We start from the raw sequence: 27,508 nt of genomic DNA on the forward strand, positions 1-27,508 counted from the left end.
ACAGCTAGGTCCCACATGCAGTTGATGCTAACGGAAAGTTTTGATGGATATAACGACGGAGTGACACAGTTCCAATTTCCCTAAATCCGAATGACATGTAGCCGATATCATGAACAATGCTAGCATTTATCTAAAATAGCATATTTGTAGTAGCATGGATTCAATTAACCCTTTATCAAAGTAGCATTTTGCCTCTGGTGGGCCTAATAAGAAGATGTTTAGAACATGGCCAAACAATTATCTATACTACTCCCAATCCTAAATTTTGGGTTTTTATGTAAAAATCAGCATCCAACAGTAGCACTATACAAACACTCACGAAAAATCCTTGTGCCCATATGCAGAAATCTAGCTCTCCGCAAGTTAGAAGAGGGTCTAGCTCCCAATCTCATCACCGAGCGAGTTTGCCTGCACAGAGAGGATGGCTTGCCCCATGAGAATAGAAAAAAAGATGCTGATTTTGTTTGGAAGTTTTGTAGTTGGCCCATTGTTTTTGTTGTTTTGAGAAGTTAAATTAGGCTCTCTTGGAGGAGAGCATATTTTTTTTCCTAAATCTGATTAGAGATTCCCAAACAAAAGATTTAGGGGATTAAATTTTGAAAGTAAGTTGGTGATGCTCTTATGTGGCATGTGTATTTAGAAACTTATAAATTATGTATCCCACTTAATTTAAGGATATTTTAGTCATTTTACCTAGAAAAAAGGTGATTGTGTTGTTATGTGTGATGGTCAAAAGTGAAAGGTAGATAAAAATGGAGGGGGTATTTTATTTAATACTCTATCTCATTGTTGCTTAACTATACCACAATCCAGTTAATCACAAGTTTTTCCATAACCCAGTTAGTAACAAGTGTGGCAAAGAAAATAATTGTACAGCACGTGGCTTCAGTGTCAATGCCAGAACTCACCTACGAAACTAAATTAGTACAAAAGTAATTTGAAGTTAAGTCCATAGAATGATTTGAAAGCATGCAGTTTTAAATAAATAAAATCTACTACTGTGATTAACATTGATTATTATTAGCTCTATTTTATATTATAAAAAATATTATAAGTTGTTTTCACTTTTTGCTAGTCAAGCTTTTTTTTAGTTTAATTAAGTTTACAGAAAAATATAACAATATTTTTAACACAAAAGAAACATATTATCAAAATATATTAAATTCTAAAGTTGATGTCATAGATGTTGTTAATTTTTCTATAAATTTGATAATACTAATAAAAAAATTGACTAGAAACATGAAACGAATGAAGTAGTAATTAATATATAATTAAACTTCCTATCTTCAAAACAAATCTACAAAGATATAGTTTAGCTCTAGCTTCTTGAAAGTACATACCGAAATGAACTCCTTACGTAAAAAAAAAAGAAATATATACGAAGATAATAAGTGGATGGATGTGGTGGCGAGAGAAACCTCTAAGAGCCATGCAAAAAAATGCTTAATTAGCTTCCCATGAACGCCTTGCGGATCTCGGCGACGACTCTGTCGGCGACGCCGGCGTCGAACATCCTCGGCAGGTTCGCCGCCAGGTTGACCTCCAGCTCCGCCGCCGCCACCTTCCTGTCCCTCGCCACTATCCGCTCCCTCTCCGCCGCCTCCATCTCCCCACCGCCGCCGGCGGCGCAGTGCTCGAGCCAGACGCCGAGCACGTCCATGGCCGTGGCGGCGAGCTGGCCGCGGACGATCCCGTCCAGCGCCGCCGCCCCTCCCTGGCCCTCGCCGCACTGGACGTCGGCCACGACGGCCGCCGGCGACCACAGGCTGCGGACGAGCAGCGACGGCGAGACGTAGGGGCGGGACTGGGGCACCAGGCCGGCGACCCGGCGGCGGGCGCGGGCGTCGAGGGCCGTGGCGGCGTAGTACCGGTGGATGTAGGAGGGGTGGAGCGGGAGGTCGACGCGCGGGAGGAGGTCGAGGAGGACGATGAGGGAGGCCGGCCCGCCCTGGATGAACTCCATGACGAGGTGCGGCGCGTCGGTGGCGCCGTTGAGGTTGACGATGAGGGCGGTGATGTCGATGGCGCCGCCGCCGCCGCCGGGGAGCTCGCGGTGGAACCACGCCTCCAGCATGAAGGCGATCTGTGTGCAAAGGACGAAATAAATAAATTATTATTACTACAAATTTACGGTTAAGGGTGTCTTTAGTTCACGAAAAAAAATTTTTTTGGTGTCACATCGAACGTTTGACCAGATATCTGAAAGAGTTTTCGGATATAAATAAAAAACGAATTTTATTACTCGTGTGGAAACCGCGAGACAAATTTATTAAGTCTAATTAATCCGTCATTAGCACATGTGGGTTACACTGTAGCGCTTATGGCAATCATGGACTAAATAGGCTCAAAAGATTCGTGTCGCGATTTCCATGCAAACTGTGCAATTAGTTCTTTTAACTACATTTAATGCTTCATGCATATGTCCAAAGATTCGATGTGATATTTTCGGGAAAAAAATTAGGAATTAAACAAGGCTGAGAGCTAGATTATAATATACAGTACTACTAGTTTTCAAACTACTAAACAGTATATTTATACGAAAACTTTATGTATAAAAGTTACTTTAAAACGTTAGATAAATCTATCTTTAAAGTTTGTAATAATTAAAACTTAATTAATCATATGTTAATGACTTTCTCGTTTTGCGTGACCGCTTTTAATTTTCATCCTTCTAGGAGATTCGAACTGGGCCTTAGCTTTAGAGATATTTGGAAGTGATGAGATTTGTAGATTTTCATGCATGTTAAAACTTTGTGCTTCCAAATTTTCAATTCAGTTCTAAAAACCAGAATTCGACTACAAAGCCAGCACACATGCACGTACTCCCTCCGTAAAAAAATCAACTTAGGAAGAAATGTGGAGTCTAGATTCTAGATGTCATTTTCCGTTTAGGTGAGTGTTTTTTTTTTTTTTTAACGAAGGGAGGGAGTACATTTGAACACGTAACCTCCTACCGAAAAACTTCCATGATTTTTGGAGGGAGTACATTTCAACGTAACCCGACCCAAAAACTTCTATGTTTTTTCTTCTTCCTCGAAAACCCATTCAAAACGTAAGGAAAATTCGCCGCTTTGATCTTTCGTTCTCAACGATCCATCCATCGAACGGCAAAAAAGAAAAAAAAACCAAAGAAAAAAAACGCGCAACGCGCTGCTGTGTGTGTACGTACCGAGGATCCCGGCGCGCCGCGGCGCACGTCGACGGAGCCGACGGCGTCCCCGGCGGCGTTGCCGAACCACGCGACGTCGGCGGGCACCTCCGACGGCAGCAGCCGCGCCCCCAGTCGCGCCTCCGCCTCGCCGGCCACCGCCAGCATCACCTCCCGGTGCGCCAGCGGCGGCATCCTCGCCACCGCCTCTTCTCTGCTCACCCGCGACGCCGCCGACGCCGCGCTCCTCACCGCCGCCATCCTCCTCCTCCTCCTCGCCGCCGCCGCCGCCGCGGCCGGCGACAGGCAGGAGGGGCGAGACGGCGGGGCGGCGCGGCAGCTGGTCGGAGCAGGAAGCATTGCAGGTCGGTCGCGCGCGCTGCCGATCGATCGATCGACGCCGACGATCGAGCTCGATCTACGTACTCCGATTCAGCTTCTCGCGCCGCCGCGGTCGTCACCCTAGCTACTCGTGTCACTCTGTGTGTACGTGCTCGTCGTCTCGTCGAGTTGGGCTATATAGGCAGCTCGGGTTAGGCTAGTTTGGGTACAGTTGCTTCCGTATTTGGTTTTGCTGCTCCGGTCCAATCAACCGGCTGTAATCTCGACCAGTCAATCGTAGCGAAATTTCTTAAAAATATCCTCTATATATTTAAATATGGAACTCTATTAACTACTCTATCTATTCTATTTTAAGTGTAACCATGAGTTTTCGTTCCTAATTTTGATCGTTCGTCTTATTTGAAATTTTTTATAGTTAGTATTTTTATTGTTATGAGATGATAAAACATGAATAGTACATGTGTAACTTATGTTTTTCAATTTTTTTAAATAAGACAAACGATCAAAGTTTGATATGAAAATTATGTCTACGCTTAAAATGAGATGGAGAGAGTAATATTACCTCTATCACACAGACTTCAATTATTTTTCTATAGTTATAGACAAATGTCTGGTTCCTAGGCATAAATGATGCTTTTGTGGAATGGCGGTAGTATCATTTATTTTATTTTGCCTTATTTTACTTTAAGTGTGACTTGTATTTTTTTTATATCTGCATCTATTTTAATAAAACATTTGATCAAACGATACTAAAAGTTAATAGCATAGTATATTTAAAAATAAAGGAAGTATGTTCGAAAAAGATTCCACACACATTTAAAGAAGATTAGTCGACGTTACCCATTTTTTCTTAGAATCTCTCGAAAATTCTTGTTTCACTTATACCGTTCATTCATACACCATATCTTTTTTAAAAAAAATACAAGAAATTGGAAATGGAAAGTCAAGCACATGGGCTTGAGAATAAATTGTTTGACTATGAAAAAATTTTGTTTTACGCTTACCATATTTTGAAATTTGTACACCCCTTAATGAAAGTTATACAATTGGCATGCATGCACCTTTGTCCTTTAAGTAAATTTCACAAAACTACAAATAACATATATTATTTGGACTAAATTATCGTAATCAAGGATATATATATATATATATATATATATATATATATATATATATATATATATCATAATAATGTGTAGCACAAAATTACTTATTTACCATCAAATTTTCACGAAACTATATATTTAAGGCATCTTATCATAATGGTATTGTGTTTTCAGTGGGTCGTCCGTTGCGTGCGTGCGTTCATAGGTGTAAATGTACGTGCGTTGTGAGTGTCTATGTTGTACCGTGTAATTTTTAAAAAATAATGTTTTCCCTTAATAAAATATTATGCAATTTCTTCAATAATCTAAGTCTAGTTTTGACTGTCTAAGTTACAGTCACGTCAGGAACCGCAACGCAACCGCATCCAACGGCGTATATCTATTCCCTCTCTACGCGTGGCACTGCCATTTCCAACATCAATCTCCACCGTAGCATCTCGATCCGACGGCTACCAGTGATCCAAGTAGCAAAATCCAGATGCATGAATTGTGATTCCTTCCAGTAGTCAGCATCAGCATTCAGTAGTTCAGCACGACCCAGTCACTCGTTTAAAGAAAGTTGAGAGTTTGAAAAAAAAAAGTTAAAAATTTACGTGTGTATGAAAGTTTTTTATGTAATATGATATGATAGAAAGTTAAGAATAGGGGAAACTAAACACGGCCTTAAATTACCCGTTGCGTCTTCCTGTTGGTGCTTACAACTGTACGATCGATAAGTGACCAGTATGCAGTATCGCCCCAAAAGCGGCCAAACAGTCCACACCCACACAAGAAAGTTTGCTTCCTACTTCTCTTTCTTTCTTTCTTTCTTTCTTTATTCTTAGAAAAAGAACCGAATGGATTGCAAAACAGGTAACTAAAAAGATTTGATGGGTGTGCATCCTGGTCACTTCCAAAATTGTGACAAGTTTCATGATCAAATTAAGCAGGCGTTCTGATGAAAAGAAAGGTTAGTTAATCTGGGTTTGTCTGGTAGATGCTAGTATGTCCCAAGAGGGCTAAACACCCAATCTATGTCACCAGAATCAGAAGCTGGTATCCATCTAGGCATTGGTTAAAACTGAAATTAATGCTTTGGTTCAGGTTACAGAGCTTGAAAAGCTATCTGAAGAACAAACCAGGCTATACAGCTTGAGAAACTATCTGAAGACTAATTAAACCAGGCCCCCAGACTGGGCCTGGTATGACGCAACAGCTCTGCACGCAATTTTTAACTGAGTCCATTTCCATCCAAACATCATGAAAAATATTAATGAGAATGCACAAAACAGTAAGCTCTTATTCCTTCTGTTGTGTAATGACAAGCATGGATACTACTGCATCCACTTGCAGATCACAGCAGCCGCTGAAATACAACACAAGGCATCACAGTTCAATTCAATTCAATCGTGGACAGTCTTTGAGCCTGATGTTCTACCAGAGAATCGACTTAAATATGAACTAGGAAACAAATGCAGCCCTCTCATACACACCACAAGAACGAACGATACATTTCAGTTAGTCAACTGAGGACTAGCAGCAGCACAAGTGCCCATCACCACAAGAAATTGAGCAAGATTCCAACCCAACCCATGTTCTCCAATCTTCCTTTCAGTCTTGACGAAACTCCCGGTCTTCGCTGGCTTTTTGTCGCTGCGGGTGATTTTCCGGATGGAACAACCTGTTAGGTAAATACAATAGATATCATGAAACTGTGCAGCAAAAGTAACAGTTTTCACTAGCCACTTATTTCAGTGCTTACAACAAATGAAGGTGATTGATCCTGTTATGTTGTCTGGTCATGAGGTGTAGCTGTGGAATTTGTAGGCCGCCTCCTCTTGCATGGCTCTGAATCGACTTCGACATCTTCGTCAGGAAAATTCTGATCAGATACTTCTGGACAAGCAAAAAGGAACACAAAACATGTGTTAATTCCAGGTTTCATGGCTATGAGAACTTGAGAAGGATGACAATTGATAGTATTAATCAATGAAGTTTGCTGACACAAGCAAGAAACAGTGCAACACCATAAGCAATTGCAGTTTACTGATCTGTTTCTGCTGTTCCATTATTTGTAAAGATCCAAATACTTGCTTGTTTGTTAGCTAGTTTTAGGAAAATAAGTGTTGAAAAAATATTTTTACAAGTTAGAGGTGATTACACATAAAGGTAATAAATACGATGAATCTATGAACAAAGTTGTTCTCGAGACAGTTAAACTTCAAAGGCAAAAGGGAAACTTTGTTTGTTAAATCATGATGCAACTTGTTGAGGATATGCAGAAAAAAAACATGGTTACAAAATTTGTGCATTGATCAAACATGAATTGAACACAATAGCTACTTCAACTCATTAATTTTTTTTTTTTACATTTGCAACAGGGGCAAATAAGATCCATATTATGTATAGCTTTTCATTTAAAACTGCACCATTTCGAGCATACTTATTTAGCAACTAAAGAGTCTAACTGCACAGTCAAGACTGAATAACAAACATATCCTAAACTCGCATCAAAACAGAAGCAAGACTAGTACTAAAGAAAGCAATTTGCAAATAAGATGACCAAAGTAGTAACCTGTGCTTTTATCAGCAAGAATTCCTCCAACACAACTCTTTGCTTCTCTTCCATGCACCCGAACCCTCTGTCGGACCATGTCAGTACCCGACTCATCGTCATCCACAGAAAACCCCACCGCATCATTCCTGTGGTTCACACCGGCATCGCGCGGTCTGAAACGCCTTATCCATGGATTCTCAGGGAAGCAGCTCATCCCTCCATCATGAGCGTGAGCATCATTCCTCTCAGACCTTAGGTTGTCGCACGCACCCTCCCGGTGCACCCTGAACCCGGTTGCGCCACCCGCATGACTCCTATTCCTGTCAAGCCCATGGTGGTCACGCCCATAGAGTTGTTCCATGAAGGATGCCTCCATGGAGCTTATGTACAAGCTGTGCCTCTCATTTGTCCATCCATCTGACATCAAGTCCAGAAGTTGATCACCCTGCCGAGAAGAATCACAGCATAAAGTTTTTCTAAAAAATTGCAGGGTCTGCAAATTGCTTAGCTCATACAAAACAATTGACTGAATACTGCTGTTACATAGTAGGAAAGGAAGTCCTGAAAGCAAATGTCCAAGATCATATATGTATTACTATGTTCTTAATCAGAAGATCTGATCATAGACACAGGGGTGGTAAATGATCAAGTGCCAATCTTAAGGAGTGGAAAAGGATAAATTATTCAATTTTAGTCAGTTTTTTTTAAAACTGAAAATGTATATCTTCCTTCAGTTGTACTATGACATCATCAGTTGCCAGTTGGTTGCAGTGACAGAGGATGCCCTGAAGGAAATGTTCAAGATGTTCGTTCTCCAGTTTCTTAGGCCCAAATATGTGCATACAGAAATGAGAAATGTGTCCGTACATCAATTTGCAAGATGTGATCAAAACGAGAATTTTAAATTTGTATGGACAAATGGAAATCAGGTGCGCAGAACGCATGGTTATTGCAGCCTGCATGAGACTACACAAACAGAAAGTATGGACACTCCCAACCAATAAATTTGATACAAATAAATTCGATCGTTTACCTTGGTCAGCGGCTCGGCGTTGATCGGCGGGTTCAACGACACATCCCCCATGACAAAATCTCCCAAAGAAGCAGGACAAAACCAAAGAAAAATTGAAAAAACAATTAACCCTGAAATCCAAATCTCTCCAAATTGGACACCCCCGAAACGAAGAAATCACAAGGCCCTGGATTACTACACAAGCAAATCAGAGGGGAACAAGTGAACAACCCACAAACAAATCAAGAAACCAGCAAATACTTTCTTCTTTTCTTTTTCAAAAAATAAATAAAAAACCGCGATTCAGAGCAAGAAACCGTAAGCAGAGAAAACCCAGAAGAACAGAACGAACCCGCGACGATCTCGCCTTGCCCCCTCGGTGGAGAGAGAGATCAGAGACGACGGCTAGATTATAGTCTAGTGCGACGACGGAGAGGAGGAGGCGGAGGCGGTTCATCCGGGCGGCGGAGAGGAGGGGAGGGGGGGGGGGGGGGGGGAAGTGTCCAGGTGGGGGAGGTGGGGCCCACCGCACGGGCTTTTACGCCGACGTGGCGGTACTTTTCCACGTGGCAGCCGCGGGGCTTTGTCGGGGGGAGAAATATCTCGGCGCGGCGCCCCGATATTTGTTTTCGCGGGGGGTGTGGAGTGGAGGCTGGCAGGTGGGGCCCACGGGGGTGGGGTGGGAAAAAGATCCGTGGGCGGGTGACGTCACTAGGGAGGAGATGGGGGGTGGGGTTGGGTTGACAGGTAAGACACGCTGGCCGAGAATGGGAGGTTGATGGGGGGTTTGCCGATTTGGGGGATTGAAAGTGTGATGCGGGTGGGAATCTTTTCGGGGATATTATTGTTTTGATGCGCGGATACATGGAATGGAATGGTATGCATTATCGTTATATATATACTTCCTCCGTGCTTAAATATAATAGATTTTAAAAGGACGTGACATATCCTACATCCTAGTACAATGAATCTAGACAGAATGTCGGTTCAAATTTATTATACTAGAATGTGTCACATCCATAAAAAAAATCCCCTATACCATAGAACGGAGGAGTATGTACTTTCTCCATCACAAAATAGAGTATAAGGGAGTTTGAAGGATGTATCTTCTAGTACTGTCTAGATTCGTAATAATAGGAGTATATTCTCTAAAATCTCTTATATTTTTAGACGTATGGAGTATTATATAAGAGCAAGTATGATAAAGCTTATATTCAGCGAGCGATATGAAATCCAAATCATACTAAGTGATAATCTGGATGAGAAAAGAGAAAAGATGGTGCAAGCGGCGCACATGCTCCAAGGCATCACAATACTTTGTCACTGTTGCAAGAGAAAAGAGAGAAAATAGCACCGAAGCACCGCAGAGAAAGTGATTGATGTGGTTCAAAAATAATAAAGCTTTTACTTGTTTACCGTGCTTATTATACTCTCCAACTATTAAGTTGCTTTTAGATAACGTGGCACACAATTATAGCTAGCAATCGACGATACTATTAAACCCGCTCTAAGCATGAAATAAATCGGTGATATCTTTTTTCTTTTTAAGGACCGAGCAAGCACATCCTCGGTTAGAAAGTTTAATGGTATAGTTTACTGTAGTCTATCTTAAAATCAACATAGTATATAATATATTTGCTATAAGTTTTGCCTTCATTTTTTTTCCTATTCCTCTCTCTTTCTCTTACTAATGCATTCAATGTATTTATCTTGAAGCACGTGTAGAACTAGCTCTAGTATGAGAGCCAAAACCTTCATTTTCTGTTATCTCTCTCCTCAATATAAGCTTATAGCTAACTTATAAAGAGTTGTTTGGTTCAATGCCACACTTTGCTATGCCAAACGTTAGACGCACCACAGTTTTTTTTTTGGTAGGTGTTTTGTTTATGCCATAATTGTGGCTTGCTACACTGTTATCCCACATGTTATGGGACCAAAATTCCTTTGCCAAATCTGGCAAAGTGTGATGGCATCCAAACAAGCCTAAAATTTTCATATTTCCCATACATACCATACTAAACTAAAAAGATCAGAATACCCACACTTCTCAAATACCATGCAATTATTACTCTTTATATATTGTCAATGCATTTATTTTCTACTTTTACCAACTCTGATGCAATGACTACTTTAAGATTAACTTATTTTGGAACAAACAGGAGAAACAAAATAAATTTATTTTAGGATAGAGAAAGTAGGTAGTAGTAGGAGTGCAATTTAGATGTCTTTCTTACTCCCTCCATCTCATTTTAAGTCTAGTTGTGGATTTTCGTATCCAACGTTTGACCGTCTGTTTTATTTGAAAATTTTTTATGATTATTGTTTTTATTGTTATTAGATGATAAAACATGAATATTATTATATATATGCATGAGCGTGACTTATTTTTTATTTATTTTTAAATAAGACGAATGGTTAAATGTTGGACACATGAACCTACAACTGCACTTAAAATGGGACGGAGGGAGTAATGCGTAATGTCATGTTGGCTCTAGAATGATAAATAGGCAACATATGTAGCCATTGCCTCACATATTTACACTAATTTTTTTATGGCCAAATTCGTACATGCAAAATTATCTAGAGAATTGGTGTATGAAATATGCAAAACCTTCTGCACTTCCATTATTTGTAAAAAATTATTTAAGGGAAAAATATAATCTTTTAGAGGGGCTGGCGGATATAAGTGACAGAAACCTGACGTCGATGAAAAAATGGGATGACAACACAAGTACAGTGACGATGTAGAACTCGACCTCGTCGACTATAATTTGTAGTACTAAGCGCTGGTGGCAAAGATGTAGAATTTGTTGTTATAAAACATTCTGCATCAGCACGACTACAGGGCAGATATTTCAGAGGAGATAAAAGTGCTCTTACTAAGAAGGCAGGCTCAAATGATCTCACGTAAATACGAGGCAGGCTCGAATAGGGCTGTAAGTGGGTCAGCCGCGAACCCACTTATAGGTCAAAATAAACGGGTTCGCGGCTTATTTTAGCCTATAAGTGGGTTTCGCGGGTTAGCCACTTACACCCCTGGGCTCAAATGATCTCATGCAAATACGAGGGCCACACCAAGTAGGGATCGATAAGAAGCCATGCTCATTTTGCATTGGCTAATTAGTTATCTTAGCAAGTTAGGTCGGTTTGGCTAGTTGTGCTATAAAAGTTATTCGATTTTGCGGAATGATGACAAATTTTCTCGATCGCTTGAATCATTAATCATTCAAGATATGTCAGATGATGATAGAGTAACACACGATATTTGTTAACGAGGATCAGTCGAAGTCTACATCCCAGAGATCTGATTATGGGTGTTCCTCCCCAATCAACATAGCACCTAGCCATTACGAGTCCATGGCCTCGCAGCCATCATCTCCCTGCGCATGTCTACACTACATTATAGTAGCCATGATTACATTGTGGTGCCCCCTCCTCTCTATTTAAGAGAGAGCATATGATAGAGTCCGACTCTAACTCTATCCTACACCTGTTCCAACTCCTAGTAGGACTAGTATATTCGACAAAGATTCTAACACGTTAGCTAAATGTACGAGTCGGCTCACGAGCTGGCTTGTTAAACTCGTTAACAAATTTTATCTTATTTCTATCACCTTTATAATTTACCAATTTATCCTATGTGCAATAAACTCCCCCTATAAATACGGATAGTTTAGAAGTAACTAAGGAGTACTAGTTAAGAAGCACATGTATAAAAAAAGTGATGACCTCTCATACTAGCAAGCTAAACATAGCTAAAGCGAGCTAAAAGCTCAGCTCAGGTCACTATAACTACGAGTTCGAGTGGATCAGAACATATCTCCAAACGAGCCAATCCAAGCTACGAGCTTCATTTTTTTTTACCCCTAACACCAACCTTCGTACTTCCGATAAAAAAGTAGAGGACACTCCCCCTCGTATATCCCTTCATCCCTTGCCTAAAGTATATGGTGTACATATCGAAGGAAACCCCAAATCCTTTGGTCTGTCTGCCTCTATTAAAACTGTCAACAAAAGCAAAATTAACCCAGAGAGCAAAGAAAAGCAAGCAGGACACAATATAATATGAAAGCATTCAGGAGCAATAAGAGTATGCCCACATCAGGGGAGAGGAAAAGACGTAAACGATATCACGAGTTGGATTTGTAGAATCATTAGATGATTAATCTTGATGATGAACGATTATCAAAAGGTGAGTGTTTGTTGAAAATATGGTGAAGAGTGTTTTCTGTCGGTGAACAGTGCGTCGACATTATGTTGCCGGTCAAACTGGGCAGTGGGCGCCGGTTAAATCGAAGGTGTCCGGGCGATCTGACCAGTTAACCTGATGGTTAGACCGACAGACTCTGAGAGGGAGTCGGTTTATCGTGGTAAGATTAATAAGTGGTAAGATTAATCAGTTGAAGGTAAAGATCTTCAAATGCTAGTACAGACTAAAGACCTTAAGGTGTACTATCGACCAAACACCGAGCATCAGGCAAACACATATCAACAAAACTTTTAAAAGTAGATCGACTTTATTTCATCAATATGTGTTTACAAAGTGCATCTAAAGAACTCCTCTCTCAACTCTTGAACCAGAATCGAAGCTCAAAAAAACCCTAACTTTTCTCTCTAAAAAAGTCAATGTCTTCTAGTCTCAATCCCTCATCTATTTATACCCATGACATGGTTGCCCCAACCATGAATCCAACTAGAACTAGAACTCCTAATCACATAGTAAACCTACCAAACCAGAGAAACAACATCCCCATATAACTCCACACTTCAATCTTTTCAAACTTGGACTCCAATCCAAATTTAACCCATCTTTCCGTGCACACACATCACCACATATATGCCATATGAAAACCTTCACCTCCACATGCATTGCTATAGTTGTCTAGCTTGAGTATCCCGCATGATATCCTTGATCATCTAGACCTCAATTTCTCCCAAGCATAGTCCCGATCCATCACTGGCTATACTCCCATAGCCACAAGCAACACCTGCAAACAAATCTATCATCCACTCATTTCTCATCAAAATTTTGGTTTGCTCCAACACCTTGTAACAAAATATGGATAGTTTTTGTCTATATTTCCATTTGGTTAACTTGGTGGTCATTAGTCACACCAGCTACAACTAGCAAGCACAGTACTATGCCAATTTATTGGCACACTAACAATCTAACATTCATATATGTATAGAACAATGAAAGATAAAAGATAATGCATGAAGGACTCATGCATTTCTTCAAACTGCATTTGTTTGTGTTTTTCTATAGATAACAAGGGCGTGAATAGCTTGCTAGATGTTAATGTGTGGACACGGCATCTGCTCCAATTGTCTTGTGTTTGACAAGATATGGTTGTAGAATATCATGCATTCAATACTTATTAGGATCAGTACTCCAGGCATGAAGGTTGGCAATGGACAGGAGTCGAGTTGTCGATGACATCAAAATTTACGCCTGCAAAATCATATAGAGAAGAATTGGCATATGACAATATGAAAAAATAATGTACTCTTCAGTTATTTGCAAAGTTCGGTTTTTAGGGGCAAAATTATCATTCAAAGGGGCTGACGGATGTGAGTGACAAAAACTTGACATCGGTAGAAAAATAGGACAAAAGTACTAGTATGTCACGCCCGGAATTTCTATCCAAAATTCCAAACGCTTACATGTGTGTGAACCCTCGTCCAGGAATCAGCCGAGGCACACAATAACAAATTGATAATAGAGTACAATTATTACTCTAATTAATAAGCGAATAAAATGTCATTACAGAGGTAGATAGTTCCTCTCAACCAATAAAGGTCTAAGCAGCGGAAAAAAAAAAGTAAACGGCGCAGACGATTCCACTCCACAGGCAGCTTGACCAGGGCTACACCTAATCCTCCACACCATCAGCATCACTGTAGAACTCCTCCTCTGATGAATGATTGCAAGGTGAGTATATGACATACTCAGCAAGCCACGCAGCAAACATGCAAGTGCACAGGATAACAAAGGATGGCATAGTAGGGTTTCATTTGCATAAACAACATTTAATAAACATTTCAGAATTTAATAAAACAGTTGAGTAATAATTAAACAATATTAATCCAACGCTATACAACATACCCGGTTGCATAGGCCCAACCATCCTGAACAACCAATCCTGGTTGCACAGTTCTATCTCCAAACCAGGAATATACCATTCCAAACCAGGAGCTAATCAAATTATTACCAGTCATAGTATCTTTTATTATGATGAGAGGTGTGAGACTAATCACGAAAGACATTGTTAGACCTGCCCATAACCGCGGGCACGGCTATTCGAATAGTTTTACTCTGGCCAAAGGTGTACCACTGTACCCACAAGACACAGCCCCACGACATGTCACCATGCGCCTTGATACCACCACGGTACCTCAGAAAGGAGCTGTGACAGTACCCCTCGCACAACACAATCCACCACAGTGCACCGTTCCTGGATCATAATCACCCCCTTATAAACAAGGCATGGACTCTCCGCCACTTCTCAGTCTGGTGCCCCGCAATGAACCATGCTATACAAAAGGTAAAGCCGTTGCCCACGCTGGCTTGTGGTTGGCACGGTTAATGTTTCACAACCGAAACTCATGAACCGGTCCTTAATTGTCATGAGCACGACCATCAAAACCATGTGCTCACAACCCACCATTAACAGGTTTTAGTTGGCAGATTAATTAATTAACCCATCATGATTAACCATCATGAGTTATCATGAAGCCATCATTAAATAATAGTGAGTCATAAGTTATCCCAATAGTGTGCTAAAGTTTCTAAGCATGGCTAAGCAATCACATCTAATATCTAGCTGAACCAATATATAAAGCTCAACTAGTCAATTTATAATAACCCAAGGTATCAAGGAATAAAGTAATCAAGAACAAAAGGGCTATAACAAACAATAGGTTAATTCCATCCAATGACATTCGAAAATAAATGCAATAGTTGAATAGAAACAATAGCTTTAAACGGGATCAACATGTTCAAAGGGTTATTTGGGATCTGTGTGACTTGCCTTGCTGGCCTCGGAACTCCTCAAATTCTTCTCCTGCGAAAACGGACTCTCCGGAAACGTCGGAATCTAAACAGAGAAGAGCAAAACACCAAAACAGCACATAAACAAGCATGAACAGTACATGTGGATATTTTTAACATGTAGATCTCAATTTTACAAAAATTTAGAGACTTGAACCAACTAAATCCGAGCTAAGATGAATTAGTTATGAATTTTTAAAGATTAAATTGGATTAAAACACTTATATGGATTTTAATTGAATTATGACGCAATAATGAATTATTTTTGAAAAGGAAAAGAGGATTTATTGCGTCAGCGGCTAGGGTTAGCGGTGGACCGGGTGCACGGCGACGGTTCACGGGAACGGACGGCCGAGATCGATCCATCCAAAACGAACGGCCGAGATCGATCGGTCCACAGCCAGACCACGGCGGTCGGCACCGATGGCGTCAGCGGTGACGTCACCTCCGGCGGCGACCGAACCGCGCGAGCTCGCCGGCGAACGACGGCGCGGCGGCGCGAACGGAGAGCACCTACGGGTAGCAGACGGCACGGCGAACTCATCGGTGACCAAAGAAGCGGCGGAAGAACAACGGACGGCGACAGCGGCGAAGAAGAAGCGGCGGCGACCTCCGGCTTGACGACGGCGACGATGTTCCGGCGGTCGACAGCGACGGCGGAGTGGCGGACGAGGACGGCGACGCGACGGCGACCACGACGGCGGCCTTCCCGAGCGACGGCGACGATCGGAGCGACGGCGGCGCACGGCTGGAGCGACGGCGGCGACGGCGGCGCTAAGCTACACGGTGCTAGAGCTCTACCGGCGACGAGAGGCGAAGGCGAGGGTGGCGACGGGTAGCGGAGACACCGGGGATCCTTTTAAAGGGGCAAGGACACGGCGGCGAAGGCCCACGGCGGCCGGCGACGCGAAGGAAAGTCTAGGGTTCGGAGGAGAGAGACCGATCCGATTCGACCTCGAACCCACGAATTTCCAAACGATTTTAGCCGATGATTCCAAAAGAGAAAAGATAGAGGAGATCGAGAAGATCATTTCCCCTCTATCGATTTCATCGGAAACGGAAAGGATCGGCCGGATTTGGAAGGAGACGGTGGCGGCGCGACGCTAGGGTTTCGGGCGGCGGCGGCGCGAGGAAGACGAAGACCTGACAGGTGGGCCCCACCTGTCAGCGAGCGGGAGCGCGCGCGCGAGCGGCGGCTCGGCTGCGGACTGGGCCGGCTTGGGCCAGAGAGAGAGAGAAGGTTTTGGGCCGACTTTCGGCCCAAAGCCAAAAGAGACTTTTTAAAACTTTTTTCCAATTTAAATTATTCATGAAATGCAATTCCATTTATTAAAAATACTTCCTTAGCTCAAATAAATCCCAGAAAAATCTAGGAATTATAGAATTAAGCAAAGTATTTAATGAAATTTTATCTGGCCCCATTTTATATTGGAATTTATTATTTAAAATTAGATCTTCTCTTCTAGGCTTTTAAAATCATTTCTAATAATTCCAATTAAACAACAATTTATATATTTAGGATTTTTAGGGTGTGACATAGTACAACACTATACTGTAGAACTCGACGAAGTCAATGGCAATTTGTAGAACTAAGCAGGGATGGGAAAAAAAACAAAGGATTTCTCATTATAAAAACATTATGCATCAACGGAACTGGAAGAGTCTTCCAAATAAGATAAATGTACTCTTACTAAGAACTGTACCTGTTCTAAAGAAGATCACTGAATCAAACAATCTAACATAACCACACCAACCTTCATATTTATTACTATAGGAAACTAGAGCGCATCAATCCTCTCCCCTCATATTACACATGCAATTCTGCAAACATATAAGAGGGAAAAAATCATTTGATCTGTCCGGCTCTAGGAAAAGCAAGATAGACAATCTAATTAGTCAGCAAAACTGAACGACGCTGGGGAGCAAGACAAAAAGATGAAAACGATATCACACATCTATACTTTCTATATAGTTGGTACCCACTAACAATTACTTCCTCCGTTTCATAATATAAGTCATTCTAGCATTTCCCACATTCATATTGTTGTTAATGAATCTAGACATATATATCTATTTAGATTCATTAACATCAATATGAATGTGGAAAATGCTAGAATGACTTACATTGTGAAACGAAGGAAGTATTAGAAACTAAAGCTCAACATGCAAGCATGCCACATCATCACTCACTAGCAATTACTATTCTAGCCCATTTAAATTCCATGCAAGCATGCCACATATTCACTCACTAGAAATTACTATTATAGCCTATTTAAAATCTATGCAAGCATGACACATCATCTACAATATTATATTATAGAGATCAACAAGTGTATGTCAAATTATCTTCCTCACATTATTTTCTCAACATTTCAACTTTTATCATTTTAACAATATTTAACATTAATCATCCATGAATACCGCAGCAAAGCGCGGGGTATCACCTAGTTATATTAGATTTGGATACTTGGTGAACAATATGAACAACCAAGAATTTGATTGCAGTGGTAAAACTTTTACTCAATGATATTTACCGATTCCACAATTAAAACTAAACCTAATTCCTCTTAGGTTGATTCCATTTTTTAATAGAAATATGCATATTATCCCATGTTATCTTTTTTTATATACAAATATGTATGTTATCCCATTTTTTTTATAGAATCATGTTTTTTTATTTTCAAAGTGTCCAACTCTCCGCTCTCATTTTATCCCTATATTTTGATCTCATTTTTTTATAAAAATCTACAACTCTTCCTACTCATATTATCCCTATATTTTGATCTCATTTTTTTCTTACAATTTGTAACTCTCCACGCTCATATTATCCCTATATTTTGTGGATCATACTTTTTTTTTTCAAAATGTCTTCTTAGTAGCTTAATCCTATATTTGTTCGTTTTAAAATGTCTTCGTAGAAATCTGCAACTCTCCATGCTCATGTTATCCCCATATTTTGTGGATATCGTTTGCATTAAAATGTCTTCATAGAAATCAACAACTCTCCACAATCATGTTATTCGTATAGTTCTATAGATGGTGTTCCTTAAAGTATCTTCGTAGAAATCAACAACTCTTCACGATCATATTATTCTTCGTATAGTTCTATGGATGGTGTTCCTTAATATCTCTAGTTTGTCCCAATATGTAAAGATCTTTTACTTCAACATATTAATCCTAATACAATATCAATGGATTATGGTAAGAAATGTACAATAAATTTATCTTTCATTTATTCATCATCAAAATATTGGTTTGCTCCAAAACCTCATAACGAAAGTTAGTAGGGCATAGGGATGAAAACGAAGTGGATAATGCTCATACCATATTTGTTTTCATATTTTTTGCCGGATACGGAAACGAATACAGATAGCTTGAATACGGAAACAAATATGGATTATCTCAAATAGGAATAAGAATCGAATATGATCGGACACAAATACGGAAACAATTTTTTTCTCAGAACACGAAAACCAAGTCAACTTCTAATAGAAACAAATATCAACATATATAATTAGCTCATTTTATATAAAATGTAGTATAATTTATAAATATTTTAAAAATTTAAATAATATTAATAGTGTGAACTAGTGTTAAAAGATGAACTACTATTAAAACCTAAAAAGGTATATTGAAGGTCATAGAGTTATAAAGAAATGGGGTGTGTCTCATGGTTTCTGCGGATATCCGAATAGCACTGTTCACCAGATATCCAAATTATTATCCGCATTCGACGTAAACCCCGATACCATATTCGTGTTCGTATCCGGGAGGAAATATCCGTATTCGTATCCGAACTATCTGAGAATTATCCAATCCGAGAGGTATCCGTATTCGATTTTTCTCCGGAGCGGACGGAAACTATCTGCTTCGTTTTCATCCCTAGTAGAGTAGGCTTCGATTCTTATATTATTATTCTCTCCATGATAGGCAACGTTAATCACGATCAGTATAACCAGGAAACAGTGTAATGTGCCTATTTATATAGACACAACAAAATTCAAAATTATGCATGAAGGACTCACACAATTTTTCATTTTTCATACTGCATACTTTGTGTGTTTATATGCATCACAAGGGTGTGAATAGTTTGCTATATGCTAACATGTGAGCATGCCATCTCCTCCAAATTGTCTTGTGTTTAACCAGCTTTGGTTAGTACTCTCTCCGTTTCACAATGTAAGACTTTCTAGCATTGCCCACATACATATAGATGTTAATTAATCTAATATATATATCTATATTCATTAACATCTAAATGAATGTGGGCAATACTAGAAAGTCTTACATTGTGAAACGGAGGAAGTATCATCCATGCAGGAATTATCAGGTTCAGATTAGGAATGAAAGACCTGTCCTGTTCATTTCCACTACAAGGAGTGGATAAAGTTTCGGATTTTCGTGGCATGCTTTGTAAACTGCTAAACAGTATGTTTCGTGCGAAAACTTTCTATATGAAAATTGTTCTAAAATATCAGATTAATCCATTTTCAAGTTTGAATAATTAAAACTCAATTAATCACACGTTATTACTACCTCATTTTGCTGAAATACTTAATGTTAATCTTTATCTTCATATTTAGGAGATTCAAACACCTAACAATTACCCATTGCCTCATCTTTTTTTACCGGACTTAAAAGTAGGCAAAGACTATTTTTTTTCGCGAACGCGTAAAAGGATTGCACGTCAATATATTAGAACTTGGCAAAGACCTTCAGTAAAGAAGAAAAAGAACTAGTAAAAAAGATAGTGTAGTTCTAGTTGAAGTGATGGGCAATGGGTACCCATTCCTGTTCCTAGCTCAGATGTTTTGCTAAATTGACGATAGGTTTTCATCAATTACATTGTTAGACAATCAAACTGTAAACAAACAAGCAAAATGAGAGGAAAAAACTAGCGACATCAAAAGATGGAAGTCCACAGCCTCGAGGAAACTTTGTAGTGGTTTCTTGAAACTTATTTCTTTCCATAGAATTCCTGTGTTCCAAAGATTTTGGATGTGTTTGTTGGTATGGATTGGAAACCCATCTCCTAGCACGGAAAACGGAGTGGTTTATTAGCGCGTGATTGATGAAGTATTAACTGTTTTTTTTTAAAAAAAGGATCAATATGATTTTTTTAAAAAACGTGCGTGCAAAACACGAGAGAAGTGGGTTGGGAAAAGAACTCAGCCGTAGTGGTTTCTCGACACTTATTTCGTTTCCATAGAATTCCTATGTTCCAAAGAGGCCTTATTTGATGCATACCTTTTGCCAATTGGCGTTATCTAGCCCGAATGCTTCTCAATCAATTATAGTAGTATAGCATATGGAAAACTTTCTGTAAAGAAATTATGTTTACAAGAGTATATTCAACTGTTGCTTTTTTTTACAAAGAAAATAGTATATATCATGCAACTAATTTTAGTATGTAAACTTTTAAGAATCTACCAGACTGTAAATTTGATCGATATCACTGCAACTAGCTTCAGATATGAGCAAGCTGATATCATTAGGCATGAAGCAGCCAAACTTGTAATTTCATTATACGAGACAAAACCTGTGAATATGTACTGATGAGTTGAAAGTTCAGTATTTCCCCCTCCATTTTTCCCCTTTCCCCATCTGCATCAGGTTCTAGGAACCAAACATATTACAGTCACCAGAGAGATAGGATGCAGGTTCAACACAAGATCTATGTCTCAACATGTTACACGAACTCCTGGTCCTGGTCATCTGGTCTTCGAGAACCCTCTTCGCCGTCGATCATTCTCCTAGTCATGTTGGCCCTCTGAACAAGGCGGACCAGTGCTTGCACCACCTCAGACATCGGCGGTCTGAACTCCGGCTCAGGCTGAAATAGTGAAGGTTTTGGTTGGTATAATTCAGATTCTTGGTGTTCAGTTATGAATATGCTGGCAAACTGCATTGTACCAGGAGTGAAGGTTATATACCTGGACACACAGTGCAATGACGTCTGCGAAACGGGACAGGGATTTGGCAGGGTACAGGCCCTTGAGCGCTGGGTCGACCATCCGGTCCAACGCATCGATGTCATGCAGCTGGGGCGTTGCCCACCGGACAAGTGACTGCTCTGTCCGGAGTCTAGCGCTGCGACGATAGTTTGACACAACAGTCAGGGGTCAGGACTAAGAAATTAGGAATCATCAAATGTAGGCATAAACAATTCAGGGATGCAGAATCAGAGAAAAATAGGAATACCTGTCAAATGGTTTGCGGCCTGTCAAGAGCTCCAGCATGACAACTCCAAAGCTATAAACATCACTCTTGAGGGTATACTGCCCAGTCATGTCAACTTCAGGGGCACTATATCCAGAACCCTGATCTGAAGCCTATTGAGATTTATTTGGAAACATGAAAAATATGGTAAGCCATATGTTGTGTAACATCTTGGATACTCAAGAAAAGAACCAATCCATTCAGAACTTAAGTTTCCTTTTTTAAGTAAGACCATAAATTTCTTTACAATTGAAAATATATATGTTTGTTGGAGCAAAATGATTTGAGTTTTACCTGGAATTCAGAATCAGGAACATTGCTGGCAAGTCCAGCATCAGAAACATGAGGATTGAACTCGGTGTCCAGCAAGATATTAGATGACTTGAAGTTCTTGTGGATAATAGAAGGAGAACAAATTTCATGAAGATACCTACAGAAAGTTAACAGGAAAGGTGATTAGGTGTTGACAGAATTCCATGCAATTAAGAGAATTTACAAGTGATTTGTGCATATACTCGTTATTTACCTATCACATTCCATTCTATTATAATGGCAAGTCAGATCAATTTTCACAAGTCATTAAGTTGGAAAAAAGACAATAATTTATTTGAAAAGTATCCAACAGATAGGGAGAGAGATCTTAGTTTTCACTTACTCTAGTGCCCGTGCAGAACCTAACGCAATCTTAACACGAGAATTCCAGCTGAGTGGTTTGCTATATTCATCTGGGAGGTGAAGCATATCATGCAGCGAACCATTTCTGTGGAAATCATAAACTAGCAAGTGCTGTCCATGCTCCATGCAATAGCCCACAAGCTCATTGAGATTGGGATGGTGCAACTTTGAAATGTTTGACACCAAGTCAAAGAAATCGTCTGAAGATTGGCTTGGCAACACAGTACTGTTTAGTTTCTTGACAGCTAATACCTGATTCATATAAGGAGAAATGTAAGCCACATTGATCATGTGAAGAAATGAACTGTCTTTGTATATCCAAGTGTGAAACACTTGGTAACTTCCAAGGCAGAACAAATATATGATGGTGGAAATCTGAATTGGTAAGAAAGCAATCAACTCAATATTTTCATTTACATATTGTACTATAAATGAATGAAGTTTTGTCACTATTGCTAGGAAGAAATGGAAACCATGTATGAATGTATTGCTTCTGCCTCTAAGATTGCTTAGGTGCATTTATGTAGGAAAAGTTACTCTAAAATCAAATTTACAGCACAGTTTTAAAAACTGCACAGTAAGATATCTTTTGCTATTCTCTCAAGCAAATGGCAAGTGCAATCATGCGTACCTTTCCATCACTGAATTGTGCCCTGTAAACACGTCCAAAAGTACCCTCTCCAACAAGATTGTCCATGTTGAAACTATCTGTTGCCATCTGTAGGTCTGCAACTGAATAAACTGTTGCTTTTACTGATGCTGAATTACTTTTCTTTGCAACAGGCTTGTTTGAAAAGTCATCATCATCGTCATCAAATGACTGGTTGCGCTCAATCTTAGGAGGTGGTTTTAGACTAACGGCCACAGGGGAAGGCAAAGGCTCCACCTCTATCTTGGTGGATTCTGGTATAGGCTTCACATCTGCATTTGTAGAACCATGCATACATTATAACTTACAAAACTAAAGTGTCAATCATGGTATATCAAACACTACAACACTCAAACACTGACCTTTAACTTCATTGGAAGGGTATGAATTGAAAGGCTGTCGCTGTTCAACATGTTCTTGCCTTGTACCTTTGCGTTTTCTCTTTATCAAGAAGAATGCTACAGCTGCTCCAATGACCAGTAGAGCTACGATAATTCCTGCTATAGCTCCAGCACGTAACCCTGAATTTCCACCAGAACTTGATGAGCTACCACTGCCATTGGAGTGTCTGCCTGGGCTTTTTTTACGGTTGCGTGATGGTGGAGGTGCTGTGAATGGTGGTGGTGGTGGTGCCGGACCTGTGCTCCAAGAATTGCCATCGGTTCTGTTGAACATAACATTAGTTCAAGATGCAGCCATCCAAAACATTAGGGAACTAAGACATAAGCAATACTTACTGAAGACTATTTATTTTCTTTAGCTCATTAGGAATCCAACCAGTAAAACGGTTGTTTCCCACATTTCTGCAATAAAGGAGGAAAAACTGGACTTAATACAATATTGTGTGATATAACCGATTTATACCTTCAAAATGATTTGCTTACAAATTATCCAGGGGAAGATTAGCAAGGACATTGATTGATCCAGTAAATTGGTTGTTCTGCAGATACCTGGTAAGATAGAACATAGGTTATAGGTATAAGAGAACTTATAAATTTATTATATTATTCAAAGTTCCTTCTTACAAAGTTTTCAGGCTTGACAGAGAAGTGAAACTTTGTGGGAGATCACCAGTAAGAGAATTGAAGGAGAGATCACTGTAGCAATGTACAGAAATATAGTAAGAGCAAAGATACATCGTGACTTGTAAGAAATGCAAACAGAGAAGTTAGAAGAATTTTGTGTGCACATTGAGATCAACCTAGAATACTTGTTTTAAGTAAGAGTACTCACAGTGTTGATAAACTTGGAAGGTTGGAAAAGACATCTGTCATATTTCCTTGTAATTGGTTATGATTAAGGTTTCTGTATTCACAAAGAAAATCCAATTAACCCATAGAGTACAATATGAATTTCAAGGCAAATTTGTATTTGGGTCAAAAGGTACTCACAGATACTTAAGTTTAGGCATTGTGGAAATTGAGTATGGCACATTTCCAGCAAACTGGTTCCCAGCAAGATTGCTGCAAATAAAAAATTCACTTAAATTATCGCCATAAATAACAAAGAACAATTAGATAGTATGTGTCAGTACAATTTTTTTCCCTAAAATAGATTATAAAATGGCAACATCTGAGGAACTTACAGCCTCTCAAGCTTCTTATTTGGAAGATTGTATTGAATATTTTGGCCACCCCCAAGATTATTTTGGCTCATGTCACTGCATGGAATTATGATCAAGTTAATCACCAAGTGAACTCCCAAACAGAAAGAACTACTCCAAAAATTCCATTATCCAAACTCACAGCTCAACTAGGGACTCCATGGTGTTCATATTGTAGGCCAGATTCCCCGAAAGCCCCAAGCTCGGCAATTTACTAGTAGAATCAGGAAGAGAAAAACACATCAGAGAAAACAATAAATTGGGCTCACAAGCAAGAACATTGAATTATGCAACCACACTACCCACATTACTGTGACTGATGATCCGGAGCAGGTGATGCCCTGCCATGAGGCGCCACACGGGTCACCGCCATTCACCTGCCAACCGCGCAGCTGCCCCGGCGAATTGAGGCTGGTGAATAGCGCATTGAGGACAGTAACTGCATAATAAAAAGTAAAGAATTACTTCAAGTCAATAGGTGTGGAATATCGCCAGACAAATTTTCAGTTAACATGAATACATGATTACTTATAACGGAAAGTTGGACCAGTCGCACCTAGAGATTCACATGATATCAGGACCAATGAAATGGATCACAGATGCAAATAGCTACTAAACTGAATCTACTTTGGATGAGCAATGATGTCACGGATCCATCTTGGGCAATTTTGTTGGTTCTGGTATACTTTACAAATGATTGAATGCTCCTACAATGGTCATTAACTCATTTATCTCCCCTGAAACTAAAACTTCTCCCCTACAATCATCAAACAGAATGAACAACACACTCCAGGTGCATAGATGCAGAGTTTCCCAAAGATCCCAATGCAAACCCTAGCTCAGAATCCCCATCAATGATCAAATCAACCAGCAAAGGTGTCTGGACTGTGCTGACAGCTGCTGAAAGATTTGGGGCAAGAGAAAGCTGCTCAAAATCCTCATTCCTCCCAAATCTACCGAAAAACCACATCATGTGATCCAACAAAACAAGATTTAGCTTAACAACTCAGAGCAATAAACATCAGCAAAAGAAAGAGACGAACAAGCATTCACAAAATCTCCAGCTCAGCAGAAACAAACGCCACCAAAGATGTGGGTACAGGCATTCAAAGCAGGAACCAGCAAAGACACCCCCCATGGTCCCAATGCTGCAAAGACAAAATCTCGCCTTCTCCCGACCAAAAATCCATGGCGGTCCAGAACAAAGGAATCAAGAACCTCAAAAGCAAGAAAACAAAAAAGAAAAGCACAAGCACAAGCAAGCAAACAATGAGAACCCAACCCAAACAGAGATTTTCTTCTTCTTTTTTTCCTTTTCCCCAGCAGCTCACCATCATTGGCGTCAGTGGTCGCAGCAACCAAGATTCGCCGCTGTGTCCAAGAACAGCAGCACAAGGCGAGGAAGACGAGCGGCCATGCCCTTGCCCAGGCCGCCATTGCTCCTCCTCCACCACCTCCTCCTCTCTCTCCTTCTCTCCTCTCCTTATAGGAACAAGAGAGAGTGGGGAGGAAGATGAAGAAAAGCTGCTTTCTTGGCTAAAAAATTCCGCCTTTTTCTTCGGTTGGGGCTGATTTCTCACGCCATTATTTTCTCCCCCCTACAGCTTCCGCTGCGATTTTTGTTGGATTTTTTTTCACTGTTTACACCTGCGTGCTCATGAATTCTTTTGCTGTATAAATTAAATTAAAATGGGAAGCAGCAGAGGGAGCAGCAGCTGCGGCAACGGGGCGCTGCAGCCGAGGCGAGAGAGAGAGAGAGAGCACCCGAGGCTGCGGTTGGTGGGGCCGTGAGGATCTCGACCGTTCGATGACGATCCAACGGTCCAGATCGGCTCACCAACCTGCTTCAGCGGTTGCATGTGAAGCTCACCGATCGAGTCAAGAATATTCTACTTAACAATAAAAAAGGAAATATAGGAAGTAGGAAATGCCGTGGAGACTTGAGTGAGTGCTTTTCACAAGTAATTAGAGGGAAAATTAGCATAAAAAAGTCAATTTTGAGGATAAAAGTAATCTAGTGAGAAAATAAAATTGATTTTTTATTAAACTTAGCAATTTATGTTTGATGTACATATCTCTTCGAATGAGTGTTAAGAAAGCATACTCACATATATTTACCGAGTAGGTGTTCAACAATGTATGTACTTACAACAATTAGTATTTATTATAAGTATTTATGAATAATATGTAACTTGTGCTAAATTGCTAATGAAATATTTGAAATGTGATATTACTTGACAACTTTATATAAAGTTATTTTTAATTTCTATAGGATACATTTAAAAATTTTCGATTATAAAGGCGACCTAAAATACATATGCAATGGTGCCATCACATTTGATTATTTTGACCCTTCATGTAATTACTCTTTCCACAAGAGGACCCATCTGGTCTAATTAAAACATAAAACCATCAATCATCCCATGATCCTTAATAGGATAATCAACTGACCTAAACGGCCACTTGACATGAGGCCCTCATGGAACCTTCCCTGGCAGCATTCAACCGTTTGAGTATAAAGGAATTTTCAATCTGCTCTCCTATATTACTTGTTGGTTGTTGCAGGTCTAATCAAGCTTTGGACAGAGCATAATCACACGGACATAAACCTTTATCATACAGTTCAGATTTTCCTGTCAGCCAACTAACCCCCATAGAAAATAACACATGCCTGCCTGTTGTTAACGGTTGTGTAATGTATCCTGGTCACTGACCAGTGGGCCCTCCAGTGAAGAATGGTTCCCAAATAACCCACATTCACATGCACACGAACCACCACACGCACGTACCATGGGATTCATCTTTTCGTTTATGTTTATACTTATCAGATAAAATTTGAATTTTTAACCTTAAATTTAGAGCTGGTTTTGAGGTTTTTTCAACGAAGTTTATTTTTTAGCCTTTGCTTTTAAATCGTTAAGAACATGTATATAAAAGTTTTATTCACAAATTATTTTTCATTTGCAAATATGTCGTTTCGCTTATTCCGCGAAACAATGTCTCCGCATGTATACACCATAAATATATGTCCCTAACACAAGTTAGAGCCTTAAGATAACTATAATGATATATATTGTTGTATATATTGTTGGCGCTAGAGTTTAAACTATAATGATATACCGATAAAAAAAGACATCATTTATATATTGTTTTCCCCATTTTAAGAG

At 39.9% G+C, this 27,508-nt stretch overlaps 3 protein-coding genes across 3 annotated transcripts; all 3 read right to left on the minus strand.

Moving 5' to 3' along the window:
* Positions 1-125: 125 nt before the first annotated feature.
* On the minus strand, positions 126-3,619 carry LOC127785752 (red chlorophyll catabolite reductase-like). The gene is made up of 3 exons (XM_052313152.1): positions 3,170-3,619; positions 1,419-2,083; positions 126-408 (listed from the first exon to the last, which is right to left on the minus strand). Exons 1-2 carry the CDS (start codon positions 3,506-3,508, stop codon positions 1,448-1,450), a joined length of 975 nt encoding a protein of 324 aa, XP_052169112.1. The 5' UTR covers positions 3,509-3,619; the 3' UTR covers positions 126-408; positions 1,419-1,447.
* Positions 3,620-5,862: 2,243 nt separating this feature from the next.
* On the minus strand, positions 5,863-8,594 carry LOC127753184 (cold-regulated protein 27-like). The gene is made up of 4 exons (XM_052278649.1): positions 8,166-8,594; positions 7,151-7,577; positions 6,338-6,471; positions 5,863-6,256 (listed from the first exon to the last, which is right to left on the minus strand). Exons 1-3 carry the CDS (start codon positions 8,214-8,216, stop codon positions 6,362-6,364), a joined length of 588 nt encoding a protein of 195 aa, XP_052134609.1. The 5' UTR covers positions 8,217-8,594; the 3' UTR covers positions 5,863-6,256; positions 6,338-6,361.
* A 12,089-nt stretch (positions 8,595-20,683) lies between these two features.
* On the minus strand, positions 20,684-25,995 carry LOC127752698 (protein STRUBBELIG-RECEPTOR FAMILY 7-like). Its single transcript, XM_052278098.1, has 16 exons — positions 25,673-25,995; positions 24,648-24,780; positions 24,484-24,555; positions 24,324-24,398; positions 24,130-24,201; positions 23,972-24,043; positions 23,764-23,835; positions 23,623-23,688; positions 23,476-23,541; positions 23,101-23,402; positions 22,721-23,010; positions 22,070-22,341; positions 21,709-21,844; positions 21,397-21,527; positions 21,129-21,285; positions 20,684-21,028 (listed from the first exon to the last, which is right to left on the minus strand). The coding sequence occupies exons 1-16, from the start codon at positions 25,776-25,778 to the stop codon at positions 20,885-20,887; spliced, it is 2,166 nt and encodes a 721-aa protein (XP_052134058.1). The 5' UTR covers positions 25,779-25,995; the 3' UTR covers positions 20,684-20,884.
* Positions 25,996-27,508: the final 1,513 nt, after the last annotated feature.

This window comes from Oryza glaberrima, chromosome 10 (assembly GCF_000147395.1).
Source record: "Oryza glaberrima chromosome 10, OglaRS2, whole genome shotgun sequence".
NCBI lineage: Eukaryota > Viridiplantae > Streptophyta > Magnoliopsida > Poales > Poaceae > Oryza > Oryza glaberrima.

Coding starts and splice junctions, on each gene's coding strand:
- LOC127752698 (XM_052278098.1), bottom strand. CDS start 25,778: ATGGCGGCCTGGGCAAGGGCATGGCCGCTCGTCTTCCTCGCCTTGTGC. Junction 23,011..23,100: donor CCCTTCCAATGAAGTTAAAG/GTCAGTGTTTGA, acceptor CTACAAATGCAG/ATGTGAAGCCTATACCAGAA. Junction 21,845..22,069: donor GGTTCTGCACGGGCACTAGA/GTAAGTGAAAAC, acceptor AACTTTCTGTAG/GTATCTTCATGAAATTTGTT.
- LOC127753184 (XM_052278649.1), bottom strand. CDS start 8,216: ATGGGGGATGTGTCGTTGAACCCGCCGATCAACGCCGAGCCGCTGACC. Junction 7,578..8,165: donor ACGCCGAGCCGCTGACCAAG/GTAAACGATCGA, acceptor TCTTCTCGGCAG/GGTGATCAACTTCTGGACTT. Junction 6,472..7,150: donor TCTTGCTGATAAAAGCACAG/GTTACTACTTTG, acceptor TTGCTTGTCCAG/AAGTATCTGATCAGAATTTT.
- LOC127785752 (XM_052313152.1), bottom strand. CDS start 3,508: ATGCTTCCTGCTCCGACCAGCTGCCGCGCCGCCCCGCCGTCTCGCCCC. Junction 2,084..3,169: donor GCGGCGCGCCGGGATCCTCG/GTACGTACACAC, acceptor CTTTGCACACAG/ATCGCCTTCATGCTGGAGGC.